Source organism: Tachyglossus aculeatus, chromosome X1, assembly GCF_015852505.1.
Source record: "Tachyglossus aculeatus isolate mTacAcu1 chromosome X1, mTacAcu1.pri, whole genome shotgun sequence".
Taxonomy (NCBI): Eukaryota; Metazoa; Chordata; class Mammalia; order Monotremata; family Tachyglossidae; genus Tachyglossus; species Tachyglossus aculeatus.
The window spans coordinates 134,914,160-134,937,009 of NC_052101.1; the positions used below are offsets into that span (position 1 = coordinate 134,914,160).

Consider the following 22,850-nt stretch of genomic DNA (forward strand, 5'->3'; position numbering starts at 1 on the left):
TGTATGCACCCCAGGGCTTAGTGCAGTGCCTGGCACATAATAAGCACTTAACAAATGCCATTCTTCTTCTTCTTATTATTAACAATAATAATAATGATAAATAAATTACAGGTATGTACATAAGTGCTGTGGGGCTGGGACAGGGGAGGAGTAAAGGGAGTAGGATCAGAGGCAGGATGTGGACAAGAGGTTGGCGGCAAGGTGGATGAGATCGAGGTACATCGAGTAGATTGGCATTTGTCTTGTCTTAGGCTGTCGGGTCACCTCTGAACCATAGCGATGCCATGGACCCATCTCTCCCAGAATGCCCGACCTCCATCTGCAATCATTCTGGTAGTGTATCCATAGAGTTTTCTCGGTCAAAATATGGAAGCGGTTTACCATCGCCTCCGTCCGCACAGTAAACTTGAGTCTCTGCCCTCGACTCGCTCCCATCTCGCCGCTGCTGCCCAGCACAGGTGAGTTTTGACTTGTAGCAGATTGCCTTCCACTCGCTAGCCACTGCCCAGCTAGGAATGGAATGGAGATGCCTCTGATTGACTCTCCCTCCCATAGTTGAGACTGGTAGAGTACTGGAAACTTTCCAGGTGCGACCCTGAGAGGGGGAGGTTGGCACTAGAGGAGCAAAATGTGCAGCCTGGGTTGTAATAGGAGAGCAGTGAGGGGAGGTAGGAAGGGGCAACGTGACTGAATGCTTTAAAGTCAATCGTAAGGAGTTTCCATTTAATGAGGAGGTGGATGGGCAACCACTGGAGGTACTTGAGGAGTGGGGAAACATGGACTGAACTATTTTTGGAAAATATTCTGGTCAGCAGAGTGAAATATGAACTGGCGTGGCGAAAGACAGGAGGCAGGGAGGTCAGCAAGGAGGCTGATACCGTCATAAAGGCAAGATAGGATAAGTGCTTAGATTAACGCGGTAGCAGTATAGATGGAGAGGAAAGGGTGGATTTTAGCAGTGTCGTGAAGGTCGAACCAACAGGATTTAGTGATCCCCATTTACTTAGAAATTTCCAACCCCTTCAGGCCTAGCTCTTTCCCTGCCTCCAACCTCCTTCTCATCAGTCCCCACCAATAGGTGAGTGGATGGATTGATGGATGTATATTTGTACATATTTATTACTCTATTTTATTAATGATGTGTATATATCTAGAATTCTATTTACCTATTTTTGAAGCTATTGATGCCTGTCTACTTGTTTTGTTTTGTTGTCTGTCTCCCCCTCCTAGACTGTGAGCCCGTTGTTGGGTAGGGATTGTTTCTATCTGTTGCCGAATTGTACTTTCCAAGCGCTTAGTACAGTGGTCTGCACACAGTAAGTGCTCAATAAATACGATTGAATGAGTGAATGAATGGATGGAGGAAGAGAAGCAGCGTAGCTTAGTGGATAGAACACGGGCCTAGGAGTTAGAGGGACCTGGGTTCTAATCCTGGCTCTGCCATTTGTTTGTTGTGTGACCTTGGGCAAGTCACTTAACTTCTCTGGGCCTCAGGTATCTCATCTGTAAAATGGGAAGTAAGAGTGTGAACCCAATGTAGGCCAGGGACTGTGTCCAACCTGATTAACTTGTACCTACCCCAGTGCTTAGAACAGGGCTTGGCACATAGTAAGCGCTTAACAAGTACCATACTTATTTATTATTATTATGAGTGGGTGGACGGATGGACAGCTGAATGGATGGATAGATAGGTGGATGGATGGATGGATAAGTGGATGGTTGGATGGATAAGTGGATGGATGGATAAATGGGTGGACAGATGGACGGATGGGTAGGTGGATGGGTGGGTGGGTGAATTGATGGGTGGATGGACGAATGGGTAGGTGGATGGGTGGGTGGATGGATGAATGAATGGATGGATGAATAATAATAATTGTGGTTTTTCTTAAACGCCTACTATTTGCTAGGCACTCTACTAAGTTCGGGGTAAATACAAGATAATTAGGTTGGACACAGGGTGGGTGGGTGGATGGATGGATGGATGGATGGAAGGACAGATGGATGGATAGATGGATGGGTGGGATGGATGAATGGGTGCCTAGATGGATGGGTGGATGACTGGATGGATAGAAGGATGGATGGATGGATGGGTAGGTAGATGAATGGGTGGATAAATGGGTGGATAAATGGATGAATGAGAAGCAACATGGCCTAGTGGAAAGAGCATGGAGAGAGCATGGGATTGAAAGTCAGGGGACCTGGGTTCTAATCCTGACTCCCTTACATGTCTGCTGTGTGACCTTGGGCAAGTAGCTTAACTTCTCTGGGCCTCAGTTATCTCATCTGTAAAATGTGGATTAAGACTGTGAGTCCCCCGTGGGGACATGGACTGTGTCCATACTGATTATCTTGTATCTACCCCAGCGCTTAGTACAGTGCTGGGCACATAGTAAGCACTTTACGAATACCATAAAATAAAATGGATGGACTGAAGGTTGGATGGATGGATGAATGGGTAGATAGATGGATGCCTGTCTGTCTGGGTGCTCTTCCCCACAGCACCTGTATATATGTATATATGTTTGTACATATTTATTACTCTATTTATTTATTTTACTTGTACATATTTATTCTATTTATTTTATTCTGTTAATATGTTTTGTTTTGTTCTCTGTCTCCCCCTTCTAGACTGTGAGCCCACTGTTGTGTAGGGACCGTCTCTATATGTTGCCAACTTGTACTTCCCAAGCGCTTAGTCCAGTGCTCTGCACACAGTAAGCGCTCAATAAATACGATTGAATGAATGAAATGAATGAATGGGTAGATGTTTGGATGAATGGCTGGATGGCTGGATGGGTGGGTAGATGAACTGACTTCGACCCCCTTCACACCATGGAAACTGCCCTCTCTAAGGTCACCAATGGCTTCCTTCTTGATAAATCCAATGGCCTCTACTTCATCCTAATCCTCCTCAACTCCTCAGCTGCCTTCAAACCTGTGGACCACCCTCTTCTCCTTGAAACACTATCTCACTTCTTTAGCTTCACTGACACTGTCTTCTCTTGGTTTTCCTCCTGACTCTTACCCCCATCTTACCTCCTTCTCTTCCCCACAGCACCTGTATATATGTATATATGTTTGTACATATTTATTACTCTATTTATTTATTTTACCTGTACATATCTATTCTATTTATTTTATTTTGTTAGTATGTTTGGTTTTGTTCTCTGTCTCCCCCTTTTAGACTGTGAGCCCGCTGTTGGGTAGGGACTGTCTCTATATGTTGCCAACTTGTACTTCCCAAGTGCTTAGTACAGTGCTCTGCACACAGTAAGTGCTCAATAAATACGATTGATTGATTGATTGACTCTCTGACCACTCTTTCTCAGTGTCTTTCACCGACTCCTCTGCCTCCCACCCTTTTACTATTGCGGGTTGGTGGGGAGGGATGTCTCTCAAGGCTCAGTTCTGGATAACCTTCTATTATCCATCTACACCCACTCCCTCAGAGAACTCGTTCATTCTCAAGGCTTCAACTACCATCCTTCTGTGAATGATTCCCAAACCTCCCTCTCCAACCCCAACCTCTCTCTTTCTGTACACTTTTACATTTTCTCCTGCCTTCAGGACATCTCTACTTGGATGTCCCACCAACACTTCAAATTTAACATGTCTAAACCAGAACTCATATTCCCAACCCAAACCTTGCCCTCTTTATTACTCTATTTATTTATTTATTTATTTTACTTGTACATATCTATTCTATTTATTTTATTTTGTTAGTATGTTTGGTTTTGTTCTCTGTCTCCCCCTTTTAGACTGTGAGCCCACTGTTGGGTAGGGACTGTCTCTATATGTTGCCAACTTGTACTTCCCAAGCGTTTAGTACAGTGCTCTGCACACAGTAAGCACTCAATAAATACGATTGATTGATTGATTGATCTTTCCCATCATTGTAGACAACACCACAATCCTTCCTCTCACAAGCTCATGAGTTGGGAATTATCCTCGACCTATCTCTCTCACTCAACACCCTATTCACCAAATCCCGTCTGTTCTGCCTTCGCAACATCACTAATAATAATAATAATCATTATGGAACTTGTTAAGTTTTTACTATGAACCAAGCACTGTTTTAAGAGCTGGTTTAGATGCAAATTAATCTGGTTGGACACAGTCCCTGTCCCACATTGGGCTCACACTCTTAATCCCCATTTCTTACAGATGAGGTAACTGAGGCACAGAGAAGTGAAGTGACTTGCCCAAGGTCACACAGAAGACATGTGGCAGAGTCGGGATTAGAACCTTTTGATTCCCAGGCCCGTGCTCTATCCACTAAGCCACACTGCTTCTCAAATCCAAACTTCCTCTCCATCCAAACTGTTACCATATTGATCCAACTACTTATCCCTCTAGACTGTAAGCTCCTGATGGGCAGGGAACATGTCTACCAACTCAGTTGTACTGTACTCTCCCAATCACTCAGTACAGTGCTCTGTACGCATACGTGCTCATTATTTATAGCTATAATTCTATTTGTTCTGACAATTTTGACATCAGTCTGCATGTTTTGTTTTGTTGTCTGTCTCCCCCTTCTAGACTGGGAGCCCGTTGTTGGGTAGGGACCATCTTTATATGTTGCCGACTTGGACTTCCCAAGTGCTTAGTACAGTGCTCTGCACACAGTAAGTGCTCAATAAATACGATTGATTGAATGAATGAATGAAATACCATTGATTGCTTGATTGACACTGATTTGACTACTGCATCAGACTCCTCGTTGACATTCCTGTCTCCTGTCTCTCCCCGCTCCAGTTCATATTTCACTCTGCTGTCAGATCATTTTTTCTGAAAAAACATTTAGTCCGTGTCTTCCCACTCCTCAAGAACCTCCAGTGGTTGCTCATCCAGCTCTGCATCCAACAGAAACTCCTCACCATAGGCTTTAAAGCGTTCAGTCAGCGTGTCCCCCTACTACCTAACCTCCCTGATTTCCTACTAAAACCCAGTGCACACGCTTTGCTCCTCTAACGCCAATCTATTCATTGTACCTTGATCACCCCTACCTCGCCGCCAACCTTCTCCCTCTGGCCTGGAATTCCCTCCCTCTTCATAGCTGAAAGACCACCACTCTTCTCACCTTCAAAGCCTTACTAAAAATCGCATCTCCTCCGAGATGCCTTCCCTGACTAAGTCTTCATATCTCCTGCTCACTCTCGTTTCTGCATCGCTTAGGCACTTGGATCTGTCCCCTTTAAACACTTGATATTCACCCCACCCTCAGACCCACAGCACTTATGCCAATATCTGTAATTTTAAAGCCTGTCTTCCCCTCTAGACTGTGAGGTCTTTATGAGCGGGGAATGTGTCTGACAACTCTGTTGTATTGTCCTCTCCCAAGCACTTAATACAGTGCTTTGCGCCCAGCAAGCACTGGATAATACAGTGCTTTGCGCCCAGAAAGCACTGGATAAATATCATTGATTCATTGATTGATGAGTGGGTGGATTGATGGGTGGACAGATGGATGGGGGAGTGGATGAGCTGAGTGAGTGCCCGTCAGCATCTGGTATGGCTGATTGCAGCTAGAGCACTAGCAGGGGAGGCCCCAGTGGTCCCACCTGTTGAGGCCTTGAATAAAAGCTACATGGAGGTTGTGATCCAGCACCCCGTCAGCCTGCCCACCTTCCAGGCTCCAAGGAAGGTGACTCACCTCAACCACCTCACGGCTTCAGGTGGTGGTTTCCTGCCTAGAAAAACACCTCTCCAGGGGCTGGAGAACAGCACTTTCTTCTGCTAAGGAATCTGTATGCACCGTATTCGCCAGTGATACATTGGGGGACGGGGGGAGAAGGCAGCATGGGACTTGTCAGCCTCATGGAGAGGGGCAAGTCTCAGCAATTAGGGCCGAACTTTTGGAGTCAGTTTCCTCCGAAGCAGAAATGTGCGTGACCACCACCTCAGGTTTCTTGCTAGGCCAGTCCCTGGGGCCTTGGCGAGGGGCACAGGAGGCAGCTACATCCTGGAATCCAAACCCTCCATGCCGGGCCCAGACTCTGGGAACCCAGGAACCCGATGTGGGATGGAGGGCCAGGCAGGCGCCGTCAAAGAGGCATCCACCGGGACCCGGGGAGCTGCCGACATCTAGAGCCAAGTAGCCAGAGATGGAGGGGCAGAGAGCCCCGGGCCCAGAGTCCAGGCAAGACGGTAGGTCTTGTGGAGAGAGGCTGTCAGAGAGACAGAGTCGAGAGAGTCCAAGCTCTTCCTCGCTCGCCCGTTCCAATGTTTACCGACTTCAGTGCCGGTTCACACTGCGGTCTAACCAAAATCCTTCCCACTGCAATCTCTCCCCATTTCTTCAATGGACAAAGAGAACACTGAACCACTGTTTTCCATCCAGTAACCCTTGCAGGTACCCCTCCTGCCTCGTTCACGTCCACCCCAACAGCCTTCCATTCTCCAGGTGTCTTGCCCCTTCCCTTCCCACACCCATTTAAACTCACTGTTTGGTTTCAAGTCTCAGTCAAGGAATCCCCATCTCAACCCCCTTTCCAGACCAATGCCAGCGTTCTCCGCTCCAGGGCAGGTTGGGACGAGAGTGTCGGGGGCTGCGAAGGTAGGGAAGAGGGATGTATTTTCAAGTTTGAAGCAAATTTTCTGTTCTCCCTGCCCAAGGACACCCTTGAGGTCTGGACCAGAGATGGGAAGGGTGGGAAAAGGGAAAGGAAGGAAAGGGAAGGAGGAAAGGGAAAAGGAGGGGTGGGAGGAGCCAAAGAGGGAAGGGGAGAGAAGAGAACGGGTGACCTGGGAAGGGAAGGGGAAAAGACGGACGGGGAGGGAAGGGAAGAGGCGAGGAGGGAAGGGGGTGGAAGGAGGGGGCTGACCGATGGAATCTAAAGGAAATGTTCTCCCCGCCCCCGGGAACAGGATGTTTGGGGAAAGACTTTGAAGGGAAGGTTTCCCAGCAGATTGCAGCATCATTCATTCTAATGCTAACTGCTTTCTGGTGGGGTTAGCAGCCTTGGCAGCTAAACTTTCCCATCTGGCCACCCCTGGCCAGAGGAGGCCGAGCACGAACAACCTGCAAAACTGCTGACCTGGTAGAAGTGCCTGAGTGGTGAATGGTGGCGGCTACGGGTCCGGTGGGCAGCAACGCCATGGCAAAGGGGAGCCACTCGGGCCCCGTGGCCCCTCGGCCCCATCAGCCGGCGCTTCCAAAGCTGGGCCCAAGCAGGGTGTGAAGACCCCTGCCCTCCTTCCCCCCTCCCAGCCTCCCACAATCGGCCCGTTCCCGACCACCGAGAGGAGGAGCAGCCCAAGGGCCCAGTATCCAGGGGGCCTGGACACCTTGACAGGCCTCAGTGTCTCCAGGAGCAGGGGGCAGAGGGCAGGGGGCAGGGGCCATGGCTCCCAGAATCCAGTTCCTCCAGGGGTTTATGGGGCCTGGAACATTTTTTCACAAAGCTCCAGAGGGTCTGAAAATATCCCAGCCCACATATCAACCCAAATTAGCAAATTTCTTATTTTTAATAAATAAGCCCCCCTAGAAACCCAAAATATTTAAAATTAGACTCGAGTGAGGAACACCATTCCCAAGAGAAAATGGCCCACTGCCTTTGGAGAAAATGTCTTTGTATCCGGCCGTTTGTTCTAAATTGGGACACGGCAATTGTCCCTGAAATGAATGTTTTCCTCGGACTCTGTCCTGTGGTTCGGGGGGTGGGTGTGGGATAGTGGCAATGGCGGGGGCTTGGACTTGTTGGTCCGGGCCTGACTCCCCAGGGGAAACACAAGTGTGGCCCACACCCAGGAAACACAAAAGTGTTCCCCCCAGTGTGACCCACAACTGGGGGGAACAGTGAGGGTTGCTGGACCGTCGGGTGTAATTGTGGTATTTGTTAAGTGCTTACTATAATTCTATTTATTTATTTCGATTCTATTGATGCCTGTTTACTTGCTTTATTTTGTTATCTGTCTCCCCCCTTCTAGACTGTGAGCCCGTTGTTGGGTAGGGACTCTCTAATCTGCGCCAAATTGCACTTTCCAAGCGTTTAGTACAGTGCTCTGCACACAGTAAGCGCTCAATAAATACGATTGAATGAATGTATGTGTGCCGAGCACTGTTAATAAGCACTGGGGTAGATACAAGGTAATCAAGGTAGATACAAGGGCCTAGCCTAGGGCGAGTCACTTCACCTCTCTGGTCCTCCACTCCCTCACCCGTCAAATGGGAATCAGAAAACCTGCCACTCCCTATCTCCCCGGGATGTTGGAAGCATAAAATGAGACCAGCCATGGGAGGGTGCTTTGGAAATGGACCATGCAACCCCAGTGGGCCTGCTGCCTGTCCAGGGAACTAGAGGCCTGATTTTCAGCACCTCTTTTCCATCCTTGACCTAAGTGAAAAACACCATTCTCAATTTCACTTCTGAGCTCCCTAGGCAAGACAGAGAGAGAGAGAGATAGAGTGGAGGTCAGCTCCCCAAGGGCAGGAATTGTATCTTTCATCGCCAAGCACCTAGTCCCGTGCTCTGCCTCCAATAGGTGCTCACCAAATACCATAGGCTGATTGATTGATTGAGAGGAGGGAAGGGTCTTTTCTTCTGGAGCCTTTGGTTCTTATTTCCACCCACACTTCTGCCTTCCGTACTCACGCATCACATCTCTCCCCACCACCCGGCAGCTTGGGGCTGGAATTTGATGATCTGGGAGTAGCAGTTCAATAAACCAGTCTGGCGGAGAAACCTTGTTTCATGGCTATTTCACCCCAACACCTCTGCACTACGTCCTGTTGTAAACTTGTTTCTTCCTCCAGCTCCCACTGGTTTGTAAGGAATTTCTGGAGGTCTGTCCCATTAGTCTGTAAGCTCCTGGAGCATTGGGATTGTGTCTTCTAACTCTATTGTCCTCTCCTAAGAGTTTAGTCCAGTGCTCTGCACACAGTAGACTGGGAGCTGCTTGTGGACAGGGATCATGTCTACTAACACTACCGTCCCCTCCCAAGCGGCCAGTACAGCATTCAGCACCCAGTAGGTGCTCAGAACCTACCCATTTGCCCTTTTTCTTCTGGGTCCACAGTTCGGGTCTGCCTCAGCCTGGGTAGGGCAGGGAACAGAAGCCCCCAGTTTGGAGAAGTGCCCAACCCTCCGCGCCACTTCCTCAGGCCCTTGAGTTTCGATTTCTAATGTACCGACTGGTGTCATTTGCTCCTGGTGAACGGAATCTTTCTTTCTGACTGTGGCCTCTCCCCATTTATATGGGTAGCTCCTAGAGGACAGATCACTTCAACTGTGACTTCCTCAGTGCCTCCTCTGGGACAACGCCTGCCAAATATCCCTTTACTGGGGAGGCGGGCACCCCAGCAGGGCGGGGCAGAGAAGCCCGGGCCCCATCCAGGCGCCTTCCTGATAATGGGTCCCTGGGGCCCTCAGTGGGCATTAATGTGGGAATTCTTCTAGCAGGAGAGGAGGAGTCTGCAGAGGGATCAGAGGGAAGCAGAGATGGTGACTGAATGTCGCTAGCGTTGAGTGCGTTCAGTGCTCGGGAACAGAGCACCGAGTGGGGCAGAGTGAGGGAGGAGCAGGGACAGAGTGGAATGGAGATCATCCCCCTCCCCCGTATCCTTTCCCACCCCCTTTTTCCCCTCTCTTATGGCCAATAAATCACCATAGAAAGGCTTGGGACAGAGCTCAGTAGTGTGGATGTGAACTGGGTTTAGAGTAAGGAGCTGAAAGCTTGTTTTAGAAATCAAGTTATTTCCTCTGAAGCAAAGCCCCTGCCTCCCCCTCTCCCTCCCTCCTCCCTACCCCCGGCTCTCAATCAGCATTCTTTCGCTCTCTGGTCCACAAGGACTGACCCACTGACTGAGGAGAAGTTGCAGGCCCCGAAGTTTGGAAGGGTGGGAATGGGCCACAGAAACCAGGGGGAGCTGGGAGATGAAGCTAGAGCAGCAGCAACGGCGGCGGCGGCGGCGGAGAGCCAAGTTTTTAAATCAGAAAACTGGACAGCAAAAAGAGGTTTCCAAAACCGACACACCACACCAATTCTCCAAACACTACCAGCCATTCCACGATACAGTCATTTTTAATATTAAAAGTAAATTGTAAATGTGTCTTTATAAACAATGTGCAGAAAATAGATCTATTATTCTCAAGCTCTGTCTTTGGAAAATGCTATTTCACAGTAATTTCATGCCGTGTTTTCCCTCAAAGAACTAGTGCAATCGGAAGAAGGTACATTATGTCAGCGGATTAGAATTTCTCTTGTGTTCTGCTAATACAAGTCCTTGTAGATCTCTTGTAGGAGTGGGTGAAGGCTCATGTCGGCCTCGGTTTTCTTGATCACTTGCAACAACTGCACATGCTCCGTGACGATCTGCCTGAGGTCGGTCATTTTCTGCAGCAGCTTGGCGAACAGCTGGGAGGACTCGGGGTGATTGAGCTTCAGCTGGAGCTCTAGGGCCTGCAGCAGGTTATCCTGGATGTCCTCGATGGGCTTCACATTCAGCAAGCCGGGACGGTCTGGGGAGCCAAGGTGGAACGCACGTCAGGGGGCCGAAGGGAGGGAACTGGTCCCCGGGATGAGGGCAAGGCCGGCTGGAAAAAGCGGGCCAATCTCACTGGGGCGGAGGGGGTAGGATGGGGAATGGAAGAGGGGACTTCGGCGGAGGGAAAGTGACACCGTCCCCACCTGATCGGACTGTACCATAGCTGGGTCCCACCCAGAAACCTGGGAGCCCCCCTACACCCCCCACCCGCCACAGTCTCCCAGCATGCTTGACGGGCTTCTCGGCCTGCTCGGCGTGCCCAACGTGCTCGGGGGAACAAGTGTTCATCCTGTGCCTTGGGCTCCACACTACATGGGTGCCTACAGACAGACTGGCTTGTGAGCCCACTGTTGGGTAGGGACTGTCTCTATATGTTGCCAACTTGTACTTCCCAAGCGCTTAGTACAGTGCTCTGCACAAAGTAAGCGCTCAATAAATACGATTGATTGATTGATTGATTGATTCCGGGGTCCGAACCCCTCCCACGCTGCTCCCTGGGGATCAGCGTGACAGTCTAGTGGAAAGAGCCTGGGCTTGGGAGTCAGAAGACCTGGGTTCTAATCCCTGCTCTGCCGCTTGCCTATTGGGTACCATGGGCAAGCCACTTGACTTCTCTGGGCTTCAGTTTCCTCATCTGTCAAATGGGGATTCACTCACTACCTGATCGCCCTCCTACTTAATAATAATGGCATTTATTAAGCGCTTACTATGTGCAAAGCACTGTTCTAAGCGCTGAGGTTACAAGGTGATCAGGTTGTCCCACAAGGGGCTCACAGTTTTAATCCCCATTTTACAGATGAGGCCCAGAGTAAAGTGACTCGCTCAAAGTCACACAGCTGACAATTGACGGAGCCGGGATTTGAACCCATGACTACTGACTCCAAAGCCTTTTCCACTGAGCCACGCCCCACCAACGGGCTCCCAGTCTGAGCATTTACTGCGTGCGGGGCACTGGACTAAGCGCTTAATAATAATAATAATAATAATAATAATAATACTTAATAATAATAATAATGATGGCATTTATTAAGCACTTACTATGTGCAAAGCACTGCTGTAAGCAGTGCTTACAGTGCTCTGCACATAGTAAGCGCTCAATAAATACGATTGATGTAAGCGCTGGGGAGGTTACAAGGTGATCAGGTTGTCCCACGGGGGGCTCACAGTCTTCATCCCCATTTTACAGATGAGGTAACTGAGGCCCAGAGAAGTGAAGTGACTTGTCCAAAGTCACCCAGCTGACAATTGGCAGAGCCAGGATTTGAACCCATAACCTCTGACTCCAAAGCCCGGGCTCTTTCCACTGAGCCACGCTGCTTCTCCACTGGAAGCCCTTACTTAGACTGTAAGCCCCATGTGGGACAGAGACCGTGACCAACCTGATTAACTGGTATCTACTGCAGCGCTTAGAACAGTGAATGACACGTAGTAAGCACTTAACAAATACAACAAATACCGTTATTATTAGTATTATTATCCCACAGCCCAGGCCCAGGCAATTGGCTAGCCTACCCGGCGTGCTTCCAACACCTCCCCGTGCCCCCAACCACTGGACCATCCCAACTCACTTTATTGGATTTCCTTAAATGCTTAGTCCGGTGCTCTGCGCACAGTAAGTGCTCCATAAATACCACTGATTTACTGATTCACTGCTTGATCGAGGACTCGCTGAGGGGGAAGCTCCAAAGCCCTGGGCTGGTGGGAGCAAGTCTAAAGGCTGATGGCTTGAGTGGTGGAGCAGTGGCTAACTGGAGTCCGCGGCTACCCTGATGGTGGCCACCAGGATTGGGAGGGCCGGGGCAGGGGAATCCTCCCTGTGGGTGGGGAGCGGGTCATTACCCTGGTAGGTACAGGGCCTGGCAGCCAAGGGGCACTGACTCAGTAATAATAATAATAATGGCATTTATTAAGCGCTTACTATGTGCTGCTGGGGAGGTTACAAGGTGATCAGGTTGCCCCATGGGGGGCTCACAGTCTTCATCCCCATTTTCCAGATGAGGTAACTGAGGCCCAGAGAAGTGAAGTGACTTGCCCAAAGTCACACCGCTGACAATTGGCGGAGCCGGGATTAGAACCCCTGACCTCTGACTCCAAAGCCCGGGCTCTTTCCCCACTGAGCCACGCTGCTTCTCGTAGGTGTGGCTATAGCTGCTGCTTTCCAGCCCAAAGTTGTGGTACTCAGGGAATTCAGGGAATGGTTTCCCTAAGTTAAAGAATGCAACAGGTGATTCAGCCAGCCCCGCCCCACCCCACCCCACCATGCCTTTTCCTGGTCTAGCTTCAAGCCAACACCCCCTGGAGTTGTGGCCCTCCAGGCTAGGAGCCCGGGGAACGGCCGGCACTCGATGGCCAGTGTCTTACAGGGCAGAGTTGGGGTGGGTGACCCCCACTCTGAACATGTGAGTGGAGGCTTAGGGATTCAGGGCTAGCAGCTGGGGCCACATCAGGCCCCAGAGCCCCCAAACGCATGACACATTGAGGCATTTTGTGCTGCAGAGAGCAAGAGTTTCTTCTTACCTGTGGTTTGTTGGTGATAACGGCCTGGGTCTGGGTTTGGACTTTGCTAGACTGTGAGCCCACTGTTGGGTAGGGACTGTCTCTATATGTTGCCAACTTGGACTTCCCAAGCGCTTAGTACAGTGCTCTGCACACAGCAAGCGCTCAATAAATACGACTGATTGATTTGCTAGGATTTTGTCCAGAGCTGGTGGTGGCAAGGGAGGGCAGGAGTAGGAAGTGTTCAGGGGAGCTGCCCTTTCCTTACCCGAGGGAGTTTCCTTAGAACTGAGCCATAAACCCTTTTAGACTGTGAGCCCACTGTTGGGTAGGGTCTGTCTCTATATGTTGCCAACTTGTACTTCCCAAGCGCTTAGTACAGTGCTCTGCACACAGTAAGCGCTCAATAAATACGATTGATTGATTGATTGATAAACCCAGGCGTCAGTGGCTGCAAGGTGGGGGCGTTCTCTGAGGGCTGCAATGAAGAGAAAGGTATCTGGAGCAGGGAGGTATGGAGATGGGGTGGCTTTGGGTTTCAGATACAGTTGACCCCACAAACCACAAACAATGACTGCTCTGTTGCGGCACTGGGAGCTTCAAGGGTCCTGTCAGTAGGTTCTAACTGGGATGACTCCTTCCCCTCCAAATCGCTACCTCTGCGATGGCTTTAGGCAAAGCTGGGTTGGTGTCCCCGTTCCCTCCCCCTTCCGGCTCCCCCTGCCCCCCTCGGCCCAACTCCATGATGAACTGGCTCTCTGCTCACTTAGCCAGCTCCCAGAGATGCATCCCTCAGGTAGTATTTACAGCATTCATTAAGCCTCCTAGAATCCTTATTAATGATAATACTGGGATTTGTTAAGCACTTCTTCTGTGCTAAATTCTGGAGAAGATTCAAGATAGTCAGATGGCACACAGTCCCTATCCCACATGGGGCTCAGAGTCCAAGAGGGAGGGAAACCAGGGATCTGATCCCTATTTTCCAGAGGAGGAAAGTGAGGCCCAGAGATTTGCCCGAGGTCACCCAACAGACCAGGGGCAGAAGGGAGACTAGAAGCCCGGCCTCCTGCCTCTCAGCCGGCCCCAGGCTCTGCCCTCTATCCCCCTGCCTCCCAGCCAGCCCCAGGCTCTGCCCTCTAGCCCCCTGCCTGCACTTGGAAACAGGGAGACAAGTCCCGGGTGATGAGTAACTAGTCCTGAGCCAACCCGTCTCTCAGTCATTTGGGGCAGTGCCAGGAGCCGGCCCAACTCAGACTGGCTCGCTGAGAGTTCTGGGACAGTCGCTGCCCTCCCGACGCTCAGAGCCTCCCAAATATACTTCCAGATGGTCCTGCCTTTTCTCAGGGGCCTGGGGGGCCTGATGGATGGGGACAGGGGTCCCATCACCTGCTCTAATCTGGCCAGGCTCCCTACGGCAGCCAGCTGCACCCAGCCCCACCTGCTTCGCCCCGTGGAGGCGGAGACTTATCTCGACTCAGCTCATCTCGACCCATCGTTCTCATTTAACCTGCACATTCAATGTCACCAAATCCTTTCCCCTCTACCTTCACAACATCTCTAAAATCCGCCCTTTCCTCTCCATCCAAATAGCTACTACGATGATCCGAGCACTCAGCACATCCTACCTTGACTACTGCATCAGCCTCCTCACTGCCCTCCCTGCCTCCTATCTTGCTCCACTCCAGTCCTAACCTCACTCGATTGTCTGGATCATTGCTCTAAAAAAACCCTTTCAATCCACATCTCCCCACTCCTCAAAAACCTCCAACGGTTACCCATCCACCTCTGTACCAAACAGAAACTCCTCACCATTGGCTTTAAAGCACTCAATCGACTCTTCTCCTCTTACCTCACCTTGCTGATCTGCTACGGCTCAGTCCACACCCTTCGCTCTTCTAATGCCAACCTACTCTTTGTACCTCGATCTTGTCTATCTGACCGCTGGCCCCTCAGGCACGTCCTCCCTCTGGCCTGGAACTCCCTCCCCTTTCATATTGGACAGTCCACCACTCTCCCCACCTTCAAAACCCGGCAAAAACCGTATCTCTTCCGAGAGACCTTCCCTGACTATGCCTTCATTTCCCCTCTCTGCCTTTCCTTCACCATTGACTAATAATAATGTTGGTATTTGTTAAGTGCTTACTATGTGCCAAGCACTGTTCTAAGCGCTGGGGGGGGGGGATACAAGGCAATCAAGGTTGTCCTACGTGGGGCTCACAGTCTTAATCCCCATTTTACAGATGAGGTAACTGAGGCACAGAGAAGTGAAGTGACTTGCCCAAAGTCACACAGCTAAGTGGCGGAGCCAGGATTAGAACCCACGACCTCTGATTCCCAAGCCCGGGCTCTTTCCACTGAGCCACGCTTAAGTTAGCTGTGAAGCCCTTAAGCACTCTGATACTCACCCCAGCCCCACAGCAACTTAGGTGAATATCCTGATGCCCCGCCATTTCCCTTATCAGTAATTTATTTTTACTTATGGGCTCCTGGTGGGCAGGGATCTTGCCTGCCAACTCTGCTGTGCTGCCCTCTCCCAAGTGCTTAGTCCAGTGCTCCGTATACAGTAAGCACTCAATAAGTACCACTGATGGATTGCTTGAGAGGGGGCTGCCTTTCCCCCAGCAGGTTCCCCGGCCTGGCCCGCTTTCCCCAAGACCCTCGCTTCAGCGACCGGGCCCGCCCTTCCTACGGCTGCTCTCCTCCTTCCCCTCGGGACCCCTCGGCGCGGCATCGACACCAGTGCCAGGCGGCCGCCTCCCCAGGCACTGTCTGGGGTCACGCAGAGTTGAAAGACGCATTACGAGAACTGATCACGATAAATAAGGGGGCCCAGTGACTGAGTGAACTCTTGTTTGCACTGCAGTGTGGCGGCAATAATGACTCAGCAGTTCGGTTTTGAGTCTCCCGTCCGTCCCTCTGCCTCGGCTTCGAAGCCTGGGGAGCGTGTCTGCTCCCCCCGCCGCCACCGCCACCTTCGCCACTTCCTGCTGGCACAGGCGGGCTGAGCAGGGAACTTTCTCCCGGAGAGACGGTGCCGTCTTTTATTCATATTCACGTCTGCCTCCCCCTCTAGACTGTACGCTCGCTGTGGGCAGGGAACGTGTCTGCTCATTCTGTTGTACCGTCCTCTCCCAAATGTTTAGTACGGCGCCCTGCACCATCGCCACTTCCTGCTGGCACAGGCGGGCTGAGCAGGGAACTTTCTCCCGGAGAGACGGTGCCGTCGTTTATTCATATTCACGTCTGCCTCCCCCTCTAGACTGTACGCTCGCTGTGGGCAGGGAACGTGTCTGCTCATTCTGTTGTACCGTCCTCTCCCAAATGCTTAGTACGGCGCTCTGCACATGATAATAGTAATAATGATTTTGGTATTTGTTAAGCATTTACTATGTGCAAAGGACTGTTCTAAGCGCTGGGGAGGATACAGGGTGATCAGGTTGTCCCATGTGGGGCTCACAATCTTAATCCCCATTTTACAGATGAGGTAACTGAGGCACAGAGAAGTTAAGTGACTTGCCTAAAGTCACACAGCTGACAAGCGGCCGAGCCGGGATAACTGCTCAATAAATACGACTGACAGACCGACTGATTATTTCCTCTGCTTCAAGCAAAAACAACAAGGGGTTTGTGAGAACGAAACTGTAGGACCAAACTGGCAGGGCCAAACTGGCAGAACTGGGCTCGTGAGCAGGGTCGCCCAGGGGCAATGGTTCCTCCTTCCTTATGGAAAGGAAGGGCCGCTGTCATTCCCGGTTCTTCTTCCCGCCAATGCACGGTCCCGCCAGCACGCCGTCCGATGTGGGGATGCCAGGTGGGTTGCAACTCTGGCTCTAAGCAAGGGACCGCACGTTGCAATGTCTGCACACAGTAAGCGCTCAATAAATACGATTGATTGACTGGATCTTGGCTCTTCCCCGGGCAGCCCTGCTCTATGTGTCCCTGGGCCTCATCCAGCTGGGAAGCCAGGATCAGACCAGCGCTCAGCAAGGGCTCAGGCTTACCTGTGGGCCACGGTTGGCCAGGCCAGAAAAGGTGGCCCAGTTTGGGACTGGGATAACCAGAGACCAAGTAGCTCAGGATGTGCCAGGCCTGGATGTGGCTGGGTGGGCCGCGACCTGCGTTCTGGGTGTTCTAGGATGGGGGAGGAAGAAGGGGAGGGAAGGGGGAGGGGGAGGGATGGGGAGGGGAAGGAATCTGTGGGGAAGAGGAGGAGGGTTGCCACCTCAGTTAATGGAGGAGGAAGCCCACCCAGTAGGGGCTCAATAAAGTCAACACCGGACAGCAAATTCCTCGCCTGGAAAAAGCTAAATGGAAGGAAGTTTTGAAAGTGTTTCCCCTCTCTCCCTTCCCCCCTCCTCCCTCCCTTCTCTCTCACCCCCACTGCCAGCTTGCTTGTTTGCCTGGCTGGGCAGCAGGCCCTGTCCAACAGCTGTTCAGAGCTTCTCCTCCTGCCAAGGCTACTGACCTGAGGGCCTACTCCCTGGCCAGACTTAGACCAAAAGCCAATGCTTCCAGGACCTGAAACAAGAGGGGGCCAGAAAGAACCTCTCATTTGGTCTGTGCTTTGAGCCCCAGCCCCACTTAGAGACCCAGTTGGAGAAACAATCAATCAACCAATTTTCTGAGCTCCTGTCGTGGGGCTGAAAAGCATCGAGTCATTCTCCAGCTTCTCGGTTTTGGCTCTGGTACATGGCAGTGAGGCTGGAGAGAGTACCAAGAGGACAGGTGGCTTTCTGGCCCTCTCACTGCTCACTCCGGTGGGCCATGGTAGCTTCCTGGCCCCCCAACAGGACACTCAGAATTTTGGAGAAAAGTTTCCTTGCCCTGATCTCGCTTTCACCAACCGAGCCTCTTATTTCCCAAATCTAGCCAACCCAGGCCACGGTGCCAGCCGCAGCTGTGGACCCACAGGGTCCAGCAGTGCAGCTATGGACCTGCCATTCCCACCCGGATGGTGCTGCCCTAGGGCTCCACATTGCCCTGGGCTGTTTCTCTGTTGAAGCCTGGGCTTGGGCAGCTCCCTGGGAATCTGGCCATCCGGCTGTGCTGGGAAATCTCAGGGTCATCCCCTAGGGCCCATTCTGTTCTGGTGGTGGGGGCCAAGGGGGTCCCCGGTCAGCATCAGTGCAGTCGACCCAGCTGACTGCGGGACCCTAATGTGTCCCTCCACGGGCCCCCTACTCCACCCCCCTAGTTGGGGTCCTGCTGTAGACCCCATGGTGGCCCCACGATAGTCCCATGATAGTCCCACACTGGTCCAATCAGAGTCTCACAGTAGTCCCATGATGGTGCCACAAGAGTTCTTCAATGATAGTCCCACGATATTTCCATGATAGTCCCAGATTTTGCTGGCATCTTGGGCCAAGCACAGATCCCTGCCATGGCCCTGAGACCCAGCATCACCTCTCGGATGCTGGCACCTTTCTGAACCAACTGGAACTACTTATTTCTGTACCAGCTGCACTTTTCCAGCCCCCCCCTCCTCTCCACACACCTACCTCTGCTCTTAGAAAAGGAGAGGGAGAGAGAGAAAGTGAGAGAGAAGGAGGGAGGGAGCATGCCGGAGGAAAGAGAGACAGAGAGAGCAGGAGGAGAGAGAGAACCTGTGTGAATTGGGGTGGGGCTCGGACTTGGTGGAGGATGTAGAGGGTGAGAGAGAGTCTAGGTGGCAGGAAAGAGACAGAGGCACGTGTCAGAGAGGAAGTTTTGAGGTGGGAGGGAGGATGATAGGAGAGAGTAAAGGTGGAGGTAAATGAGGGTGGGGAGAGAGAGACTTCCTGTCCTTCAGGGCTCAGCCCCCTCAGAGCCGCACCCAGTGAGCTGGCCCCCGGAACGCGTGCCCACTTTGCCCTGGGGAGGTGGCCCAATGGATAGCCTGACCCTGTCTGTCTGGTAGCAGGAGCCCTGAAGCTCAGGGCATCTCCCTAGGGGCCAGTGCTTCCACACGGAACCACTTGAACCAAGTGAAATTTCTACTTGGCCCCAGCAATGATGGACTAGTACCAAATGCTACTGTGATCGTTTGGATGTGGGCAGACAGGGCTGGGTTCCCGGTTTAACGTTGACCCTGCAGCAGCTGAAGGGGAATAAGTGAAATGATTGGTCAGAACAGGGTGGGGGCCAGGTGTCCCAAAGGTCTAACATTTCCTCCACAACTGTCTGATAGAAGAACATTGTCCCCCTGCTTGCAGCAGTGGCCCTGTCCAGCGCGGCCCTCCGGCTGCCATTTCAAGTTCCGTACCAGGGGCGTGAGCTTCCGGAAAAAGGCTCTTCCTTCAGCTAGATTGCTCTCTTCCTCTCTCTCCCAGCCATAAGCATAAGCCCAGAACACCCAGCCTGAGGTCTTTGGGTCTGACAGCTTCACTGACACTGTCGCTGAAGTCTTACATGTTTTCATCAGTCCAGGAGACAGCCAGAGAGAGGGACAGAGATACAGATGGAGGCACGGGGGGTGGGGGGGAGAAAGGGAGAGGGAGAGAGGGAGAAAGAGAGAGAGAGAGGTGGGGTCTTAGAGGCAGCGCTTGAAGCATTCAGGCCATAGTTTTGGGGCACCAAGTTGAAGTTGCTGTAAACAAAAGCAGATCTGAATCCCTAATCTGGGGGATCATCAGATGACAGCTGGCAAAGCTAAATGTCATTGCTTCGGGCGTTCCCAATTCCAGTCCCAAGAAGTACAGAGTTTGTTCATTTCAGATGGTTCTTTGCAGCCCAAAATCCCCTGGTGGGTCTTCCCCTGCCTCACCTTGCCCCAATCAGGATGGGTGTGTGTTTTCCAGCATGGGCCCAGCCTGACTCATGTGATTCTAGATCGGTTCAATAATGAGTCAACAGGAACACTGCCAAGAAACCTTCTTCTTGCAGAAATCCCAGGCACATCCTAAAGATTGCCAGGGCTGGCTGAGCTGCTGGGAGTCAGTCCTGATCTATCTGTCTAGCGTCCAGGTGACCGCTTGCAGGACTTTGCCTTTCCAGCTTCCCGGAACCAGGTGGAACTAACCCAGCTTATTACAAATCCTGGGCAGGGGGCTGGGGCTGGGGCAGAGGCCAGGCCCGGCAGGGGAAAGGCAGGGGCAGAGGTGTTCAAATCAAGGCCGGACAGGCCCCACCGTACTCTGCTCTCTGGTCCATCGGAAAATAAATGATCTCGCAAACTAGCTGCCCAGTGCAAAAGGACACCTTTTCTATTTCAGAGCCCAGCTCCCGGCCTGTGTGAGCATCCCAGATCTTTTCCTGCATTCTTTGAGTCTTTTCAGTCTCCTGGCCTCTTAGGGAAAGGTGAAATGCGTCTGGCCGTCAGCACCCCTGGGAACCAATCCTTGAGGATTCCTTCAATAAATACCATTGATGTATTGACTGACTGAGGGAGGCTCCACTGTAGCTCTGAGCCCAGCCACTTCCGCAGTGCAGCAGCCTGGTATCTTGTGGAAATCATCTCTCTCTTTCAACTCTCATATTCAGTCTGTTGCCAACTCCTGTCAGATCTACTTTCACAACATCTCCAGAATCCACCTCTTCCTCTCCATCCAAACTACCACAACACTGGTCAAAGCCCTTATCCTATCGCACCTTGACTACTGCATCTGCCTCCTTGCTGACCTTCCTGCCTCCAGCCTCCCCCTCTCCTGTCAATCAATCAATCAATAGCATTTATTGAGTCCTTTCGGTGTGCAGAGCCTTGGACTAAGTGCTAGGGAGAGGACAATACTGTCTCCCCCTTCTAGACTGTGAGCCTGTTGTTGGGTAGGGATTATCTCTGTTGCCGAATTGTATTTTCAAAGCGCTTTAGTACAGTGCTCTGCACACGGTAAGCGCTCAATAAATACGATTGAATGAACGAATGTCAGTACAACAGAGTAGGTAGAGATGATCCCTGCCCACGAGGAGCTTACAGACTAGAGGGAGAGGCAGACATTAAAATAAACTACAGATGGATATCTACATAAGTGCTGTGGGGCTGGGGGAGGGGTGAATATCAAAGTGCTTCAGGGGAACAGACCCAAGGGCATAGGTGGTGCAGAAGGGAAGGTTTAGGCAGGGAAGTGAAGTCTTAGTTGGGGAAGGCCTCTTGGAGGAGATGTGATTTTAGGAGGGTTTTGAGGATGTGGAGAGTGGTGGTCTGTCAGATATGAAGGGGGAGGGAGTTCCAAGTGAGAGGGAGGACACGGGCAGGGGGGCAGTGGTGAGAAAGATGAGAGCGAGGTACAGTGAGAAGGTTAGCGTTAGAGGAGCGGAATGTGTGGGTTGTATCGTAGTAAGAGATCAGCAAGGTCAGGAGCAGTGTGGCCTAGTGAATCGAGCACAGGTCTCGGAGTCAGAAGGACCTGGCTTCTAATCTGCCATTTGTCTGCTGTGTGACCTCGGGCAAGTCACTTCACTGCCTCTGGGCCTCAGTTCCCTCATCTGTAAAATGGGGATGACGACTGTGAGCCCCTTGCGGGACAGGGACTATATCCAACCCGATTTGCCTGTTTAGAGCAGTGCCTGGCACAATAAGCACTTAACAAATGCCACAGTTATTACCATTATTATTATTGAGTTGGGGGGGGGTGAGTGCTCTAAAGCCGATGGTTAAGAAATTTCTGTTTGATGTGGAGATGGATGGGCCAAATGGCAAAACCTCCCAAAACCATTCCTTCTGCCTCACAAGCCCGTAACCTTGGCATTATCCTCGGCTCATCTCTCTCATTCAACCCACATATTTAATCTGTCACTGAATCCTGTCAGTTCTACCTTCCTAACACTGCTACAATCGACCCTTTCCTCACCAACCAAACTGCTACCATGTTAATCCAAGCACTTCTCCTATCCCATCTTGATTACTCTATCAGCCTCCATGCTGACTTCCCTGCCTCCTGTCTCTCCCCCCTGCAGTCCATACTTCACTGTGCTGCCCCGATCATTTTTCTACAAAAACGTTCATGCCATGTTTCCACACTCCTCAGTAACCTCCAGTAGTTGCCCACCCACCTCCACGTCAAAGAGAGCCTCCTTACCGTCGGCTTTAAAGTACTCAATCACCTTGCTCCCTCCTACCTCATCTCACTACTCTCCTACTACAACTCAGCCCGCACACTTGGCTCATTTAATGCTGACCTTCTCACTGTATCTCAATCTCGTCTCTCTCACTGCCAACCTCTCGCCCACGTCCTGCTTCTGGCCTGGAATGCCCCCCCTCTTCATATCCCACAGGCGATTACTCTCCCCACCTTCAAAGCCTTATTGAAGGCACATCTTCTCCCAGAGGCCTTCCCTGACTAAGCCTTCATTTCCTCTTCTCCTACTCCCTTCTGCATCACCCTTGCACTTGGATTTGCTCCCTTCATTCATCCTTCCCTCAGCCCTACAGCATGCATGTACATATCTTGGGGTGTAGTTCAGGGGTAGAACATTTGACTACAGATCAAGAGGTCCCTGGTTCATATCCAGGTGCACCCTGTCAGATTCCTATTTTTAAGTGCTTAGAACAGTGCTCTGCACACAGTAAGTGCTCAATAAATACAATCGAATGAACGCTTGATGGATATCTATCTCCCCCTCTGAACTGTTAGCGTGTGGGCAGGGAATGTGTCTACTGACCCTGTTATATTGTTATAGAGCACTCTCCCAAGTGCTTAGTACAGCACACTGCACACAGTAAGTGCTCAGTAAGTATGACTGATTGATTGATGCAGTAATCAAGGTGGGATAGGATCACTGTTTGGATCAGTGTGGTAGCAGTTTGGATGGAGAGGCAAGGGTGGATTCTAGAGACAACGAGAAGGTAGAACCTACGGACTGAATTTTGGTGACAGACTGAATGTATTTCTCTCTGCTGCCCAGATCGTTGTTCTAAAAAATAGTTCTGCACCTTTCCCCACTCTTCAGAAAT

At 51.2% G+C, this 22,850-nt stretch overlaps 1 protein-coding gene and 1 non-coding gene across 3 annotated transcripts in view; both read right to left on the reverse strand.

The window, feature by feature from the left end:
- Positions 1–468: 468 nt before the first annotated feature.
- On the reverse strand, positions 469–605 carry LOC119920140. The gene has a single exon (XR_005447905.1). It is a non-coding gene; the product is annotated as a small nucleolar RNA SNORA7 (small nucleolar RNA).
- Positions 606–10,022: 9,417 nt separating this feature from the next.
- PPARG (peroxisome proliferator activated receptor gamma) overlaps positions 10,023–22,850 on the reverse strand; it is a 52,574-nt gene continuing 39,746 nt past the window's right edge. For both annotated transcript variants that reach the window (XM_038772295.1, XM_038772296.1), the window contains one exon: positions 10,023–10,460. In XM_038772295.1, coding sequence (XP_038628223.1) covers positions 10,213–10,460 — 248 coding nt within the window. In that variant the 3' untranslated portion in view covers positions 10,023–10,212. The remainder of the gene's footprint in view (positions 10,461–22,850) is intronic.